This window comes from Oreochromis aureus, linkage group 11, assembly GCF_013358895.1.
Source record: "Oreochromis aureus strain Israel breed Guangdong linkage group 11, ZZ_aureus, whole genome shotgun sequence".
Lineage (NCBI taxonomy): Eukaryota > Metazoa > Chordata > Actinopteri > Cichliformes > Cichlidae > Oreochromis > Oreochromis aureus.
Genome location: NC_052952.1, coordinates 18,448,099 through 18,466,512, shown reverse-complemented (window position 1 = coordinate 18,466,512; position 18,414 = coordinate 18,448,099). Strand labels below are relative to the sequence as shown.

Genomic DNA, 18,414 nt, shown 5'->3' with positions numbered 1-18,414 from the left:
CGCGCTATGAATTTCAGTTCAGCTGTGTTTCGCTAAAATACCAGTATTATTGTGCAGCAGGAGTATGTGGGGCACAGCTCTAAACACTCAGAGTAGTCCTCAGAGTAAAGAACAACAGGATAGAAACAAAGTTTTGGCTCCTATCTTTGAGCTCTCCGCCCCTGCCAATTATGCACTGGTTCTGATAACATCTCCCCTTCTCTTTCCAGATAAATAAACCATCCTAGCAACTATCACACACACACTGGGTGCAACATAGGACATGCTTTTTGGTGTTAAATGTAGCGCGATTTACAGTAAGGTGCCTGCCACAAAAGAAGAGCATCTCTGAACACACAGCACGTCAAACCTTGAAGCAGATGGCCCACAAAAGCAAAAGACCACACCACAAAGAATTCAGATCATCTCAAACTGGTTTCGTGAACATGACTTCATTTTACTCATATGGCCTCCATAGTCACCAGATCTCAATCTAGTAGAGCACCTTTGGGATGCGGTGGAACGGGAGATTCAAATCCTGCACTTAAAGTCAATGTGGGCTGAACATCCCTGAAGTTGAATCATAGGTAGATTGTTGAATCTATGCCGTTAAGCATTAAGGTCGATAAGAGGGGATCCAGCAAGCAAGTTCTTAACCCTTTAAAACCGGTCGGAGCGGGCACGCTCTGTTTTGCGTAACTATTTTTAAATCCCGGTAGCTCTGCAACCACGTGAGCTAGCGCAATAATTTTTTTTGCATATGAAACCGGAGGAGTTGTACTTACATCTCATGCCATCAGCTTGTCCTAGGTCACAGTTTCCTTCCACATATGGCTTTGCAAAAACTGCATAAAAAGCGCTTGCAGCAACAAAAACATAATATTCCAGAAACACGCTTTGCCGATCCGATCAGCTGTTCATAACACTTCCTAGGTTGGAATAGACGTCAGCCCGAACTTTCGCATGTCCGCCATGACCTGCCCGAAGCCGGAAGTGACGTCATTTTTGCGGAAATGTAGTTTTTTACCATCAGGGCCTCATGAGCCTGTACTGGTGTTTTTAAAAGTTATCTTTGACTTTATGACTTTCTGTGTCGTTTCTGGGATGCTTTGGACTCATATTGCACTGCTGGAAATAGTTTATTTTGATGCATATGCTGCTTTTTTGCAAATTTGCACTATAATATTTATTTTCGTTTTTCCTGCAGTATATAAAAATTGGTGTATTTCAAAAATAAAACTATGAAGACACTCAAAATAAATTTCCTGTGATGGGAAACTATTTTGTGCAACTTTTTTGTATTTACAGTTTTGAGGGATAAGCCTCTTAAATTTTTCTAACTAGAAATATATGTTAAAAAAACAAAAACGATTTTCAATTTTTTTGTAGTTTATTGCACTTTCTGACAATTTATGTAATTACTATGCACTTAATGCATACATATTATTAAAATTTGGGCTATAATGGTTGTATTGATGTATAGCAACTTGAAATGCTCCCAAAAATGGCACTACAGCATGTAAAAATATAATATAAGCTCTGGCGGACTTGGTTCTATGGTAGGTCTTAAAGTGTCCAGTGAGTGTACAGTGCTGATGATTGCCCATGGTGTATGCCTTAAACAAGAAAAATCCACACCTGTGTGTATTTTTGTTTGCCCTTGCTCTCACCCTGTTGTGAAACTATCTCTACTGGTGTGCCAAGTTGGGAATGTTACCACAAACACCAGATTTAAAGCACCGCTGCATTGTGAATCACAGGAAATTTACTTGGTGCTGATAAGCTTAATCAAAATGATGTATTATTCCCTTTGAAAAAGCTTTGATTCTTATAAATGTTCATGTATATGTTACAGTTCCATACTACAGCTTGTATGCATTTGATAAAAGATTTTAAGTTTCTTCAGAGTGCTTCTTTGTTCTCTTTTACTCATTGTGTTGCCTTCTCTATTTTTTGAAGGAGCCGACAGTCCCTGAAAGTTCGGGAACACAAAGTCTTTGGTCCGTATGTGGACGGTCTGTCTCAGCTGGCTGTGACCAGCTTTGAGGTGAGTCTTTCACCCGTCTGTCATCATGCCGCGACCAGAAATGAGGCTGTATCCACCCTCTATCAGAGCCACATAGACATGATTTATAACATCCAGCAGAAATTACTTTGTATCTTCAGTCGCCAAACCACTGATTTACATTTGGAATAACCTTGCTGTGTAAAACCCTCCCAAGTGCAGAGACTCCAGTGACACATATTCCTGATGTGGGATGTAGTCATGGGGTTTCGTGTAGTGTGTATGCCAAGCCTTGGCAGGCCCTTCCATAATTAAGTTTAAACACCTCCGCCCTGCTCCTCTGCGCTCTGCTCTGCCTGATATTAGTCCAGTGGATTTCCCACAGCCTTGGCCCTCTCTCTGTTGTGACCCAATTAAATGAAATGGCATGCAGCCAGATGTGCACATCTATGACAACTATCAATTTAAAGATTTAGCCACCGAAATGTGCTCAAAGCCTGAGCAAGAAAAACACTTTAAATAGTTCTGCTGTCCCAAACTTCCTCTTTTTTGTTTTTTTTAGGACATTGAGGTGTTGATGTCAGAGGGGAACAAATCTCGCACAGTTGCAGCCACCAACATGAATGAGGAGAGCAGCCGATCACACGCCGTCTTCAGTATCATTGTCACGCAAACGCTCTATGATCTACAGTCTGGAGTAAGTCTTTTTGTTTTTTCTTGTTTCACACACATTTACAATCTTTTTTTTTTATGGGGACAAACATTTGTTTATCCATTAAATATATTTGTCTGGGCACACTGTGACTGTCAACAGAATTCAGGGGAGAAAGTGAGCAAAATGAGTCTGGTTGACCTGGCAGGAAGTGAACGTGTGTCGAAGACCGGAGCTGCTGGGGAGAGACTCAAAGAAGGAAGCAATATAAACAAGTGAGAACATTTTTATTTTGTATATGAGGTGTATATAAAGTCCAGTCATTTATCAGGTTAAATGTACCTTTGTTTGGCTTTTAGGTCTCTCACCACATTAGGATGTGTGATTTCTGCTTTGGCTGATCAGTCTGCAGGCAAAGGGAAGGCCAAGTTTGTGCCTTACAGAGACTCAGTGCTCACCTGGCTACTGAAGGTTTGACCCACCTTCTGTTTGAGTTGTTGTTTTGTAACTTTCTTGTCATGAAAGTCTATTTTAACAGCTTCTTGTGATTTTTTTAAACTCAGGACAACCTTGGCGGAAACAGCAAGACCGCCATGATAGCCACGGTGAGTCCAGCTGCTGATAATTATGAGGAGACTTTGTCAACTTTACGTTACGCCGACAGGGCCAAGAGAATCGTCAACCATGCCGTTGTGAATGAAGACCCCAACGCTCGGATCATCAGAGAGCTCAGGGAAGAGGTGGAGAAGCTGAAAGTTCAGCTCTCTCAGGCCGAGGTGAGAAGAGAGGTTGAACCACAGATGCTGTTCAATTAGGAATAAATTATGCCAGACATCCGACTCTGATTTATTCTCCTTTTTTACATTTTTTTTTTATTCCCATCAGTCCATGAAGGCTCCTGAGCTGAAGGAGAAACTGCAGGAGTCTGAGAAACTCATCCAGGAGATGACAGTCACCTGGGAGGAGAAGCTAAGAAAGACAGAGGAGATTGCCACTGTAAACACCTTACTCATGAAAACTGTGAAACCTCAACTCTAATTCAGTGTGTTTATATGAACAGCTACATTGTTATTATCCATGTTCACAGGAGCGTCAGAAGCAGTTGGAAAGCATGGGCATCTCCTTGGAAACGTCTGGGATTAAAGTGGGTGAAGACAAGTGTTTCCTGGTCAATCTGAATGCTGATCCTGCCCTAAATGAGCTGCTGGTCTACTACCTGAAGGTAATGCTGTTTTTGCAATGTCATTTTTTTCCAAGCTCAGCTCCTCAGTCAAGCCGTTTTTTTTATAAAGCAAATTTAAGCACAACAGGCACTAACCGAGGTGATGCACAGAAATCAATAAAACAATTAGGAGGCAGTAATTTAAAAACAATAAGGGATGTAATTAACATAATTAAAATCAATCTCTAGTGTTTACAGAAACACACAGTTGTAAATTAGACCTAAAGTAAAAAGGTTCATAAGACGAGATGAGTTTTTAAGTTGAAGTCTGAGAGTTGGGCAACTGCAAAAGATCAGTTAGCTGTAAGAGCTAGTTTGGTGTTTAGAGTTAAGTCACCAGTCAAGTCACCTGGTCTTGCACTGAGCATGTAAAATTGTAACATGACGAATAGTTACTTAGAGATGTGCTGGTGCAAGCACTTATAAGTGAGCAAAATTTAAAGGTGAATCCTAATCGATGCTAAGATAGATGAAATGCATTCATGTGTCTGTCTACCAGTCAGGGATCCAGCAGCTGCATTTTAGGCCAACTGCATTCATGATAATAGTGCCTTGCACAATCTGACATAAAAAAAAAACTGCATCCAGTCTGGGCGTGATAAAAGCATGGATATCCTTGCCAAGGTTGTTTAAAAAAAGAAACTAAAAGCTAAAAGTGCACAGATTTAATCTGCAAATCTAATTTCAGAAAGGAATCAATGAAAGCACCGAGGTTCTTTACAGCAGCTTTACAATATGATGCAAGAGGTCCAAGACCCAAAGTATCTGTTGATATCAGCACACTGGATTATATACTACGCAACAATTTGTGTGCTTAATCCAAATATAGCATACAGCTTGTTTTTAATGGTGAGTCTAATTAGACATTTATGCCTCAGTTTAAACACATAGCCTGGATCTGCCGTTTTACTTAAGTTTAAGAGTCTCTTAGAAAAACAGACACGGAGATTATTCACACTGCATTGCCGTATTGCATTTCTGTGATTATCCCAGTGATTTTAAATATTAAATTTAAACTGATTTAAATTTCTGAAGTTGCAAGAGGATTTTTGCAACTTTGTAGGATTATTTGTATGATTTTTTTTGGTTTAGAAACTCAACGAGTGCCTAATGTTAAAGTGAGACTTAAGTATACTGTTGGTAAATGGTAAATAGACTGGTTCTTTTATTTGTGATGTCAGTGTTAGCATTTTGATAGCTAATGTGGCTAATATCACGGTTAGCATTGATAAAATGCTCCCAGACCAGAGCTGGGGGCACAGCTGGTTACTGTGTTTTCATGTCATCTTATGTCCTATAGTGAAACCTAATCACTTGTCCTTTATTAATCTACTGTGAATTAACACAATTAAAGAGCAAGATGTTCCTATAATGTTTATTATAATCACTGTAGCGTTTTGCCATAGTGACTGCAAAACACCAGAACGCCTATACGGTGGAAAACAAGCTGAAAAGATCCCCTTGTACTCTTCATTAGTTGCCACAAAGACCCAGTTAGTCACTTATTCAGTCACTTGCTAATACTGCAGTTTACTGTTTAAGCACTCACGGTGAGTCTCTTCGTGCGTCACATACCACAGCAGTAATATTTAGCACTGACAGAGGCCCTGAAACGCAGCACACATGTTGTAGTGAGAGAAGTCCAGTAAGAGCAGGTCTGGACTTTGAAGTGGAACAGCCAGCCGTCTAGTTGGATGTGTGAGCGCTGAGGCATGTGAGACAGCAGTCTGCACAGCTTACAGAACAACAGGCCTTTGTCTAGTTCCTGCAGGCTAGCCTGGCATATCAGTGTGGAATGACTATGGTAATGTGAAATAGGTTCGTTCGCTGCAGGGTAGGACATCCTTTAGAAGCTAGGATGTTTGTTTTACAACGCCCCCTCGGCACACATGGTTTTTCGCTTAGGCCTGATTCTGCTTTAAGTCTAGTTGTGATTTTCCCAAATTCGTATTCTTGTGTTTATTGTTTTTTTCATTACTTTAGTTCAAATCAGTTCAGTAGATAAAAGGTAGCAGCTTTTTGTGGTTATGGCCAGAAAGTTTGAATAAGAAGGGTGAGATGTAATTACATCCTGATCTGCCAGTGTAGTTTCCCTAATCTTTCCTGCACCTGTGTGTAGGAGCACACGCGTGTGGGTGCAGACACGTCTCAGGACATCCAGCTCTTTGGGATCGGGATACAGCCAGAGCACTGCGTCCTGGAGCTGTGCCCAGATGGTGATGTCACCCTGATGCCAATAGGGAATGCCAGGTGAGCTGTCGTGCAACTTATTCCAACAAACTCTCTGTCTATGTTTCCGTCTGTGATCTGCGTTCTTGGATGACTGGACCTCAGAGTTTCACATGACCTCACTGCACAGGAATCTCATGATCTGAGCTCCTCACTTTGATATCAGATGCATGTCTCCCTCCCCCTAAAAAACCATTGTTCCTACTCGATTAGCCTGCTTCCCCTTGAAAACCTGCAGGTTACAATGCAATCCTTCACCAATAAAATATAAATGTATGTTCTCTGCAGGACCTGTGTGAATGGAACTATGATCGACTCATTAGTACACTTGTGGCATGGAGACCGTATCTTATGGGGAAATAATCACTTCTTCAGGTATGAGTCCTTTGTTTTTGTTGCCACATTCAAGCGTGTGAACAGCTATGAAGTCACTGACTGGATATTCGCGCTGCTCTCCAGGATCAATCTGCCTAAACGAAAGCGGCGGGACCGTTTGAAGGAGCTGGAGAGAGCATCTCCCAGAGAGAGCTTTGTCGAGGCAGACATTGAGACAGCTAGCGAGGCCTCTTCTGAGCAAGACTACACTTATGAGTTTGCCCAGATGGAGGTCATAATGAAGACTCTTGGAAACAATGGTATGATTGGGACCATGTACATATTTTATGAACTGCCAGCTCATTCCAGCAGCTCTGACTGTATCCTAACATCCTTTTAAAATACCATTCCTGTATTACTGGGTTTAATCCTCTGAATAAAGAGAAAAAAAGTATCCATGTGTAAATAGCAACTCATTTTTCTTAAATGGCACAAATAATGAAGTTATTCTTAGAAGAAAAACAGTTTATAGCAGCTCATGAATATTAGGTCAGTGAGTCATTGTTCATGACTAGAACAGCTGATAATAACTAATATTTGCATTTCTGTTGAGTAACTTCCCATTGCAGTTGTTCTTTACTAAAGAAGCATTAAGCTGTTTGTCTTGATCATGGCTACATGCCTAAATGCACTGAGCTGCTGCCGTGTCATTGATTGGTTGGATATTTATGTTAACAAGCAGCTGAAACAGAACGGTGTATGTTTTTAATAAGTTTTTAATGCACTGTATGTAGACCCCATGCAGAATGTGGTGCAGGTGTTGGAGAAGCAGTATCTGGAGGAGAAGCGGACCGCCCTGGAAGAGCAAAGGATGATGTACGAAAGAGAGCTGGAGTCGCTGCGGCAACAGCTGTCTCCAGAGAAAACCTCACAGCATCACCGCAGCAGCAGCGACCGCCTCACGTTCTCAACGCACGCGCCGCACAGCAAGCTGCGACTGTGGACGGAGGAGCGGTTAGTGTAGCTCGCACACACATATGATGCCTCATACATACTCCAGAAAATGTAGGCGTGCTACTTAAGATGTTGACATCAAAAATATAAATGCATAGCCACAGATGAAACTGGTATATAATAATTTAGATGCATAATTTTTTTCTACTTTCACATACTTGTTGCACACACAAATACAAACTATAGTGCACAATTTTCTCTACTATAAAAATGCCAAAAGAAGTCAAATCTGAGTGGAAGGAATTAGTGATTCTTTTACTCACTCAGGACACGAGAAGTTCAAACTATAAAATGCGTCTGTGTGTATTTGTTTCTTTGTGACAGGGATGAGCTTTTTCGCCAGAGCCTTTCCCGACTCAGAGAGCAGGTCGTCAAAGCCAACACTTTGGTGCGAGAAGCCAACTTTTTGGCAGAGGAGATGAACAAACTCACCGATTATCAGGTCACCCTTCAGATTCCTGCAGCCAACCTCAGCGCCAACCGTAAGGTCAGACTGCTGAACCTTTTTGAAACGATTACACTTCATTCGGTTATTTCAGTGTTTTGGTCGGTTAAGCTTAGGGTTAGGGAGGGTGTGAATATCTTGTAATCTGATCTAAAATGTGACACTTTAATGTAGCGTGGCGCTATCGTGAGCGAGCCAGCCATTCAGGTGCGGAGGAAAGGGAAGGGGACCCAGGTTTGGACCATTGAAAAGCTGGAGAACAAACTTGTAGACATGAGAGACCACTACAGAGACTGGAAAGAGGGCACAGAGGAAACGGTGAGTAACAAAGGACCAGAGACAGGAAAAAATGAGTAAGGAAGCGGGAAAGTAATTAAAAGTATGTTCTTTTGTTTTGCTTTGTTTCCAGTATAACAAAGCAAGCAGTAAGCACTGTGATCCGTTCTACGAGGCGCAAGAGAACCACAACCTGATCGGAGTGGCCAACATTTTTCTCGAGTGCCTTTTCCATGATGTCAAGCTGCAGTACGCTGTCCCCATCATCAGCCAGCAGGGAGAGGTAAGGTCACACTGTAGACTTGGCGTCTGTGACGTCAGTCATCGTGTTCATGAATTCCTCTTTTGAAGCCCTGATTTTGTTATTTTAGTTGTTAATGCTAAATGAAATACAGATACTAGATACTAGAAATACTAGATCACACACTTCTCATGTGGGCTGTTAGTACAATTAGTCTTATACTTTTAGTCTTAATATATTTAAAAGCTTTTCATAATTCACAGTACTTTTATGTCCATATGAAAAGATATAGACCAACAAAAATCAGCATGCTGGTTAAAATGAATAAAAAATGGCCAATTTTCTCCGGATACATGGATTCGTTCTCAAACAGTTTAGGTTTTGTCCCACTTTTCTACGAACTCGTTCTGCTTGTATGTGCAGGTAGCAGGCAGGCTGCACGTTGAGCTGATGCGAGTGAGTGGAGCTGTACCAGAGCGCCTGTGTAGCGGGGACGACTCTTCGGAGAACTCCAGTGAAAATAGTTGCTACGAGGTCATGGACACCAACGGCGAGATCGTCCACATGGCCAAAAGGCTCACCTGCAGGGTACGAGTCAGCCATCGGTGGATTTTAACCAAAGATTTCAAAATGGATCTGTGCAGGCGGCTCACTGCGAGATTTCAGTTCTAAAAACATCAAAGTCTTCAATCTTCATCTTGTCTTCACTGCTGTAGGTGCGGATCAGGGATGCCACAGGACTGCCGCTCAACCTGTCCAACTTTGTCTTCTGTCAGTACACCTTCTGGGAGCATGGTGAGCCCACTGTGGCTCCTCCCATGGTCAGCCCAGACAGACCTTCCCCTCGAAGCCCAGATGCTCAGTTCACGGTCCAGTTTGATCACTGCAAGGTTGGAAAAATGAGCTGGTTGTTGTTTTAGTCGAGTTTTTTTTTAATGCCTTGTTTCGGACACGTTTTACATTCTTGCAACTTTTGTTAGTAACTTTCAGCTTCTCCTCCCCAAACTCTTTTCCCAGGACTACGTTGTGCATGTGACAGATGAGTTTTTAGAGTTTATATCAGATGGAGCGCTGGCCATAGAAGTGTGGGGTCACCGCTGTGCTGGGAATGGACGTTCTCTCTGGGAGTTGGATGCACTGGAAGCCAAGACCCAGACACTCCGGGACAGGTCGGATGCATCACATGTTGCACTGACATTTTTGCACTTATATAACATTGATTCTAATCCCGGCTGTTACATGTTCAAGGTGGAGCGAAGTGTCTCGCCGGATCGAGCTGTGGATCGCCATCCAAGAGCTTAATGAGCAGGGAGAGTATGCATCTGTGGAGCTGCAACCTGGGAAAGACATCAGCACAGGAGGAGTCTTCCAACTCCGACAGGTCAGAGAAAAACTATGAAGGAGGTTTCCTTCAGGTCAGGCTGGCTGCTTTAGGCTAAACACACATTTAAGAGGATCAAAATTAATTATGTGATTATGATTTCTTTCAAACAGGGTCACTCCAGGAGACTGCAGGTGTCCGTGAAACCGGTCCAGAACTCAGGCACTCTGCCCTTGCTGGTGGAGGCTGTGCTGTCTGTCTCTATTGGGTGTGTGTCAGCTCGCTCCACCAAACTACAGAGACCGCTGGACAGCTACCAGGTCTGCAAAATGCACGTTTGCATTTTTCCACATGCACACAAATGGACTTTTACTATGAGCATATCGTGCTGGCTTCATTAGGATGATAATTTGCCTTTAGATGTTTCTGTATCAAAACAGGCAGATGTTCTGGGGGACATTCTACTTGTTTCATACCACAAAGACACAATATTACACCAATTCAGCCAAACTATGTTTTGTCTTTCTCAGCTTTCATGCCTAGACTGGCCCATCCTGGTAGCTGGCAGCTAGCATAGAGCAGGCCAAGAAAATAAAGACTCGTTAGTGTCACAGTTCTGTTGTGGGGTATAGAAAGGGGCTGCTTGTTCATTCTAAGTAGTCACAGAATCCCATTTTTTTCAAATTAACTATGAAATAAATTGACAATTCTTGTTATAAATACAACTATTTGCGCAGTATGTGAACATGGATGTAAACGTCACTGAAATTCACAGTAAGCTAGATGAGAAGTGACTAGTTTCCTCTGACGTGTCAAGTGAAGGCCTTGACTGCTTCTCCACATCTGACTCAGTGTGTTCTCTCCTGCCAGAGAGAGATGGAAGACGATATGGATAGTTATCAGGTACCCTTCGAGTCTCCTCCTGCTGCTGCTCACCCTTTAGTTCACACTGCAGCATGAAGGACACCAACTGATGTGATCATGTGTTTGTGACTAGGCCTTTTGCTGAGGGCATGAGAGGCAGGAGGTCCCTGCCGACTAAAGAAGCGCTTTATTAAACAGCATCTGCATCAGCTGCACACGTGGATGTATTCTGATGTGTTTTGATTACCAGTCGCAATAACAACTATTTGGCATCTCCCAGAATAAAAACGAACAAATTACAGGTTCACCCTGAGCTTCCGGGAGCAGCATGTCTGCCAGAATCTTGTCCCGCCTTCTCTTGCCTTTCCCCTCAGGTTTTGCGCACTAATGCTACTGTTTGCTTGTCACTACTGAAGAGCTGCAGAAGTAATACGCCTCACTTAATCACTTGGGCATTGCATGGCTGCATGATTTACAGTTCTTTGCATTGTGAAAGTGTGCTGATTGCAGAAGCGTAACATGGTTGGTTCTGAGGTATTTTGGGGATTGGGGATGTTGCAGAGGGGAATCTACTCTCTGCTGCTCTGTCAGAGAGATACTTCCCGTGTATTCAGGTAGGACTTTGGGGACCTTTGGCTGCGTGCGAGGAGGTGCATGCAAGTGAGCGTGAATGATGAGTGCGATTGCAAAAGGGGGATAAGGAGAGCTTTCGTGCATGTTTATTAAGTGAAATCACATTTGTTTTATAGCCAGAATTGGAGAGCTTAAGACTTTTACTTTTTAACATCTTGGGTTTGGTAAAGCTGTTACTTTTCCATAGTATTAGCTGGGGGTGTTTGGGAGCAGTTACAGTATTCCCTCAGACAAATCAGCCCAGTGCACACTCATCATCCGCTGGTAACAATTCACTCTGCCCTGTAGCAGAACCTTTGCTTCACTGAGCCAGCTGGCATTAATTCGGCTCTTTGTTTGGTTCCAGGAAGAGGATCTCAACTGTGTTAGAGAGCGCTGGTCAGACGCACTAATCAAACGTCGGGAGTATCTTGACGAACAAATCAAGAAAATCATCAACAAACAGGGTGAGTTTTAGGCCCTGATCACAAGATTGCTCGTTTTTTAAACATTGTTTTCTTTTTTAACTTCTGTCCTTCTCACTGCATGTAGAGAAGTCAGAGGAGGACATTGAGCGTGAAGCTCGGCTGGTGGAGCAGTGGGTCGGGCTGACTGAAGAGAGAAATGCAGTGCTGGTACCTGCACCTGGTAGTGGCATCCCGGGAGCTCCTGCAGACTGGTGAAAACAAGCAAAACAAAACATTCAGAAATGAAAACTTCTTGTTGCCTTTTCTTTAATTTTATTTTTGAACCAATACCCTGTTGTTCAACTGCTTGTAGGACTCCACCTGCAGGAATGGAAGCTCACATTCCCGTACTCTTCCTGGATTTAAATGGTAAGGCAGACATATACTTTACTTCACAGACTCCTCGCTGGCTTTACAAATGCAAACGGCCTTTTTTTTGTACGCCACCAGCGGATAATCTGACAGTAAACGAGCAGCTGACCGGCCCACATGCTGCAGGCGTTAACTCTATACTGCCCAAAGAGCACGGCAGCCAGTTCTTCTATCTACCTATCATTAGGCACAGTGATGAGGAGGTAAGTAGCAACGGTCACTTTACTGCCCTCTACTGGTCAAAAATAGAACTTTAATATTATTATTTTTGAATTGAATTGAATTGAATTATAGGGAAAAAAAGATTAAAGTGTTTTCTACTTTGGTTTCTCTTGGCAACTCAGAGAATCTATGGAGTACCAAAACTACCAAAAAATAATAATAATAATAATAATGCATCAAAATAATAAAAAAGGCATTCATTAATTTGTTGAATTCTTTATTTATTGAATTTGAATTGTTTTTAAATAAGCTTATATATTTTTAAACACACACACATACATATATATATTTGTTTAAGTATTATTATTCTTTTGCCTTTTCCCTTTACTTACTTAGTGAAGCTCACAGATATCCAATATCTGCTCTTATATTTAGCTCAATATAGTGTAATGAATGTACTGTAAGTAAGTCTACTCATGGTCTGTAGAGTATTTTTGTTAAAATATATAAATTTGTGTGTCCTTGGTTTTACTATGGCTCCATGTCAAATTATCTTCATTTGCTAAATTGCTGCTATAAAGTTTGTCTTCTCACATAATTGCACAAATTGACACATAAAAGGGTTTTAAGGCAACTTTTTTCCTACAATTATGTGTGCCTAATTGGATGGGTTGCAGCATGTGTGGTGTGGTAGGAAGTAATTAAATGAAATTAATCTTTATTCCTTTTTGTTTGATGTTGAGCAGGACTAACCATACAGTAATTGTTGCGCTAAACGCTGTCTAAATGGTAATTAGACAAACCCAAAGCTATGGTCCACGTATGCCATCGTAATCCGTGTGTCTCCCTGTGCTGTCACAACCCACTGCCACACATTCTTTGTATAGATAATTGTGAAATAAAATGAATTAAACACAAGTTTGAAATCTCATCAGGTGTCAGCAGTGTGCTCCTGGGATTCATCCATTCATGATTCTGTTCACCTCAACCGGGTCACGTCGCCAAATGAACGCATCTACCTGATCATTAAAGCCACGGTGCAGCTCAGCCACCCTGCCTCCATGGAGCTGGTGCTCCGCAAGAGGATTGCTGTCAACATCTACAACAAACAGGTTAATACTTGAAACTCTAGATGTAACCAAAGGAGGTTAGCCCAAAGAACATATCAGGCCTACGTTTTAACGATCAACATCATTTGGATATTTGTTTCTTACAGAGTTTCACTCAGAGCCTCAAGAGAAGAATGTCGCTAAAGAACATGCTTTACTCCTGCGGTGTGACTTATGAGATAGTTTCCAACATACCAAAGGTATGTTGGAAACTCTGGTTCTGTTTTATCAGTGTTTGGAGTTTAACATCTCTTTCTAAGCTTCCTTCCTTTTTTTTCTTCCAGGCTTCGGAGGAGCCAGAGGAGAGGGAAACCTTGGCTCTCATGGCTGCTCGTGGGGACAGCGAGGAGACTCAGGATGGGGAAACTTACATAGAAAAATACACCCGGGGAGTTCTGGAGGTGGAGAACATCCTTAGCCTGGAGAGGCTACGACAGGTAACCTACGCAGTAACACAATCTAATTTAGTAAAAAATGTAATTTAGTGTACATCATAATCATTAATTATTTAGTTATGATGTATAGAGATAAACTTGCCTTTTTTTAATGGTCTCTGCAGGCTGTGACAGTGAAGGAAGCACTCGCTGCTAAGGGGAGACACTTAAGGAGGAGTATCAGCACACCAAATGTACAGCAAGTAATTAAAGAAATCACTCACTGCATGTCCTGCTGGCTATATGGAAATAACTTGACCATAAAATTATACACATAATTTTACTGTCCTATTTCTTGTTCTCCAGTCTTTATGTAGTAAAACAGACCTGACTGGTTGTGAGGATGAAGACTGTAAGGTGCGTCGGGCTTCTTGTTCAACATTTTCTGTAACTGTCATGCAAGAGTACATTTGTGTGATGACTGTAGTCTGTTGTGACTGTAATCACAGGATCACTGCGACCGTGTGGACAGCACCAACTGTAATCCACAGGACGGCTCCCTTTGTACCACACCCGTTAAAAAGGAGAGCTCAGGTAACCTCAGAAAAAGCACGTGTGTGGAAACATCCCGTTCTGACTTTAGAGTTAACACCGAATGTTCCCATACAGGGTTGGTTCCAGAGAGTTCGACCTTTTTTATTGCCAGCCCCTTTAAAGTCCTCTCCCCACAACCTCCGAAATTCCTCAAGTCTCTTCTTCCTGTCAAAGAGGAAAACAAGGCCAAGAAAGTTCTTGAGGCCCGACCGCTGCTGGGACACGAGGTAAGGAGGATGGAGCTGAAATCACTCTAAATGGGTGGAATTCATTTCTGTGGTTTTTTTGCATGTTGCTCCTTTTGCCATTGCACTTTTCTTCCAGTTCCACATTTCCATTTTGTCAGATCACTGTCAAAATTTCACCACATCAAGTTACACTTTCAAAACATGTTCAATATAACGACGCGGACAAAAAGCACTAATTGTCCGAAGCTGCGTGATGACATCGTTCACTTTGTTGTTGTCACTTTATTGAGCAGAAGGTGCGTGACGCATACGAGCATGACTTCAACTTGACTAAGCTGTGCTGTGTCATGTCTCATTTTATTTGTGGAAGTATTGAATTTCCAGATATTTTTGTCACTGTTTCGATCATTTAAACTAACACTGCACATTTGTTTTCTTGAAGTGGACTAAGAGAGGTGTAAGGACTGAGGTCATATCAGGAATACTGTGGTTCGCAGATAGAAGTTTCTACAAACCCAGTTACAAAGATTTTTGGACGCTGTGTAAAATGCAAATACAAACAGAATATGATGATTTGCAAATCTTATAAGACCATATTTTATTCAAAATAGCAAATAAAAAAAACATATCAACTATATAAACTAAGAAATTCACAATTTTCAGAAAAAATAAGTTGGGATGGGTATCTCCTCTTTGCTTAGCTACAATAAGTAAATGGCTGGGAACCAGAGAGACCATTTGTTGGACTTGAAGGTGCCAATCCCATAGGTGCTGATTCACCCCCATACCACGAGACATGCTGGCTTATGAACTCAGCACTGAAAACAAGTCAGCTGTTGCCTTTGCTTTTTAATCCAGAGGATGCAGAGTCCATGTTTTCCAAAATAAGTTTCAAATTTACGATTCATCTGACAACGGAGCAGTTTTCAACTTTGCCTCAGTCTATTTTAAGTGATCTTTGTCCCAGAGAAGACAGCAGTGTTTCTGGACCATGTTCACATATGGCTTCTTTTTGCATGATAGAGCTTTAACCTCCATTTGTGGATGGCACAGGGAGCTGTGTTCCTGAGCCCACGCAGTGATTTCTGTGCTTGTTTTTAAAGCAGCGCTGCCTTAGAGAGCATCCAATGCTGATTTTCAACCTTGTCTTTTTCACATAGAGATTTCTCCAGATTCTCTGAATCCTTTGGTTGTATTGTGTACTGTAGATGAAGAAATTTTTAAAGTTGCTGCCTTTAAATTCAAAGTTTTTGTCATGCAATAGTAAAATCCCTCAGATTAAACGTTTGACATGGGGTTTTTTTTGTTCTGCTATGAATAAAATATGAGTTTTATGAGATTTGCAAATCGTTGGAATCTGTTTTGATTTACATTTTGCAGTTCCAACTTTTTCAGAATTAGGTTTTTAACAAACAGCATAAAAGTTCTGAATGTACATAAATGTACATAAATAGCAGTAGTCTGTTTAAAAATGGTCTTATGCATGTATTAAGCGTGAGCAAGTGCTTATGTGTTTGATGCAGATTATACTTGTTTACGGGGCATGAGAAAACGAGTGCAAGAAACTACACAGACTAACTGCTCACCAGTGTTCTCTAATAAAAAGTGCTGTCCCTCGTACTTAGTGCACTTCAAGCAGTGTTTTTGTGAAATGTTAAACTGCATGGCACTAATGATATAACTGGCCTGCCCAGCTCCATGCATGCTGTGTGTGTGAGTGTGAAGTGTGTGCTGTTGTTCTGACCCATCTGCAGAGCATGCGCTCATGTGTGGACAGCCCTGCACTGCTCCCCCCTCCCTGTCCCTGGCGCCGACCCAGGGCAGGCAGCGAGGGCCACTGCAAGCCTTCCACCTCCACCTCCACCCCCACCTCCACTCCCACCAGCAGACAGCTCAGCCACACACTGCCACACACTGCTGTAAGTGTTACGCACTCTCCACTGAGGGTTACTCTCGGAGTTTTGCACAGACATAATACGCGCTGACGTAACAAGTAGTCGGTGTGCTGTAAGTATCGCACTCACAACTGTACACTTGTCTTTTTGCTGGGCAGATAATCCATGAACTGACAGCATTTACAACAAGAGTCAGACAGCTTCATTGGGTTAGTAATAACATAGCATTAGTCAGGAAAGCTAGTTTTAGGTTGCTACTAACCTGGTAGAAAAAAAGTGTTTATATCAGTTCAAAACTTTGGTTAAAATATGTAATACTGTGATATTAATGGGGTAATACTTTTGATTTTAATGCAATACATGCAACACATCTAATACATGCATATTAAATATTAAGATTAATAGCATGGTAGCAGATTAAATGCTACTATGAGCCCCAGATTACCATCAAAATCGCATTTAACCTCTGTAAGATAATATAGATTATGACCACATTTAGGTAGCTGAAAAAGCAGAGCTTCATGGGTTTTATGGGTTGGCACAAATATATGTTCTTGGAGCAAATATTATGATATATTATAATATAATTTCTAAACAGCCTCGTTCAAATATTCAGTGAAATGCTAACCTATACTGTTATACTATACATTTTTTTTCGGTTTTTCCTCCGTAAACCAGGAAAGCGGATTTAAAATCAAACAATCAAGATGAAACTGAAATGCAGGCTTTCAGCTTTAATTTAAATTAAAAGTCAATTTTAATTAACCATTTAGGAATTACAGCCATTTTCATATACATCTATTTTCTCAAAATTAGTTTGTTAATTGACTGAAAAGCAGTTTCATGGTAAAGGGAGGGTTATTGTATGATTTCAACACAAACTGAGCAGACATAATATCAGTTGTTGAAACTGGATTTTATAGCTTTTTATTGTCATCATCCCCAAAGAGACGTCAGTGTAATTCAGGGAGGTCATCATTAGGCTTAAAAAGTAAATAAACTTATCAGAGAAAAACTTTAGGAGTGGCCAAACGATTAACATTGTTAAAAAGGTCTCAGCAGGATCTGAATACCTGAGAGACCACAGAAGACAGCTAAAGTGCAAGAACACAGGATTATTGTTGTCAACGTCTGTAATCAGGAGACACCTTCATAAATGTATATACAAAGGGTTTGCAAAACAGTGCAAACCACTGGTTACACTAAAGAACCCGAAGGCCAGATCAGACTTCGTCACATCTAACATCTAAAAGAGCCGATCTGAAAAAATCCTCTGGTCCGAAGAAACTAAAATGAACTTGTACCAGAATGATGGGAGGGTGAAAGTATAAGATGCATCCTCAGTCATCCAATCCCAGTCTAGCTTGGATGAGTGCCGAAACATTTCTTCCGCATAAGAAATGTCGAGATGAACAGAATCAACTTTCTGGATCATAAGAAAGAGTTTCTTTAATGATGAAATCAGTCACCTGATCTCAACCAACCAAAGCATGCTTTACAATTAATAAATACAAAAAAGAAGGCAGAGAGGCCCACAAACAAGCAGCAGCTGAGGTGGCTGCAGTAAAGTTCTAGCAGCGCATTTCAAGGGAGAAAGTTTTAGTGACAGCATTTCGTGATGTCCATGGGTTTCAAACCTCAATAACTGCAAAAGTATTAAAAAGAATCCTTGTATTTAAAATTAGGTTGGTTTGTCCGCTTAATTCTTATAATTTTAAAATTTGGGGGACTGTATATACAAATAACTGTAATTCCGAAGTTTTGTTAAACCTCTTGAATTAAAGCATATATTGATTGTTTCATTTAAAGTGGCAGTCTACAGAGGCAAAAATACACAAATGATGTCTTTGCCCAAAAAATCGTGGACCTAAATGTAGAATGAGTGGTTTAATAGGGTATGATAGTGTTTAACTTGATGGGTCACGTTTAAGGGCATGCAGTACGTCAATGCAATATTAAAGCAGCAAACACCAGTAAAGTTATCAAAGATCAAAGTGTCACAATATTCATACATTATGCTCTGTTCCATCATTACATTCAACCATTTTCATTGTCTCCAGTCTCTTTCTGTAAATAGG

At 41.2% G+C, this 18,414-nt stretch overlaps 1 protein-coding gene across 6 annotated transcripts in view; it reads left to right on the top strand.

The window, feature by feature from the left end:
- kif13a (kinesin family member 13A) overlaps window positions 1-18,414 on the top strand; it is a 40,193-nt gene that overhangs the window by 16,641 nt on the left and 5,138 nt on the right. For 2 of the 6 annotated variants that reach the window (XM_039619356.1, XM_031746240.2), the window contains exons 7-38: window positions 1,939-2,026; window positions 2,547-2,681; window positions 2,799-2,911; window positions 2,996-3,107; window positions 3,200-3,412; window positions 3,522-3,632; window positions 3,724-3,858; window positions 5,978-6,108; window positions 6,376-6,462; window positions 6,547-6,722; window positions 7,197-7,416; window positions 7,741-7,903; window positions 8,036-8,179; window positions 8,271-8,420; window positions 8,802-8,966; window positions 9,095-9,268; window positions 9,396-9,547; window positions 9,627-9,759; window positions 9,873-10,019; window positions 10,570-10,602; window positions 11,543-11,642; window positions 11,728-11,854; window positions 11,956-12,011; window positions 12,093-12,217; window positions 13,112-13,288; window positions 13,393-13,485; window positions 13,570-13,722; window positions 13,845-13,922; window positions 14,026-14,076; window positions 14,169-14,253; window positions 14,329-14,480; window positions 16,196-16,360. In XM_039619356.1, coding sequence (XP_039475290.1) covers window positions 1,939-2,026; window positions 2,547-2,681; window positions 2,799-2,911; window positions 2,996-3,107; window positions 3,200-3,412; window positions 3,522-3,632; window positions 3,724-3,858; window positions 5,978-6,108; window positions 6,376-6,462; window positions 6,547-6,722; window positions 7,197-7,416; window positions 7,741-7,903; window positions 8,036-8,179; window positions 8,271-8,420; window positions 8,802-8,966; window positions 9,095-9,268; window positions 9,396-9,547; window positions 9,627-9,759; window positions 9,873-10,019; window positions 10,570-10,602; window positions 11,543-11,642; window positions 11,728-11,854; window positions 11,956-12,011; window positions 12,093-12,217; window positions 13,112-13,288; window positions 13,393-13,485; window positions 13,570-13,722; window positions 13,845-13,922; window positions 14,026-14,076; window positions 14,169-14,253; window positions 14,329-14,480; window positions 16,196-16,360 — 4,144 coding nt within the window. The remainder of the gene's footprint in view (window positions 1-1,938; window positions 2,027-2,546; window positions 2,682-2,798; window positions 2,912-2,995; window positions 3,108-3,199; window positions 3,413-3,521; window positions 3,633-3,723; window positions 3,859-5,977; window positions 6,109-6,375; window positions 6,463-6,546; window positions 6,723-7,196; window positions 7,417-7,740; window positions 7,904-8,035; window positions 8,180-8,270; window positions 8,421-8,801; window positions 8,967-9,094; window positions 9,269-9,395; window positions 9,548-9,626; window positions 9,760-9,872; window positions 10,020-10,569; window positions 10,603-11,542; window positions 11,643-11,727; window positions 11,855-11,955; window positions 12,012-12,092; window positions 12,218-13,111; window positions 13,289-13,392; window positions 13,486-13,569; window positions 13,723-13,844; window positions 13,923-14,025; window positions 14,077-14,168; window positions 14,254-14,328; window positions 14,481-16,195; window positions 16,361-18,414) is intronic. The other 4 variants (XM_039619360.1, XM_039619359.1, XM_039619357.1 and 1 more) reach the window with 3 other exon arrangements.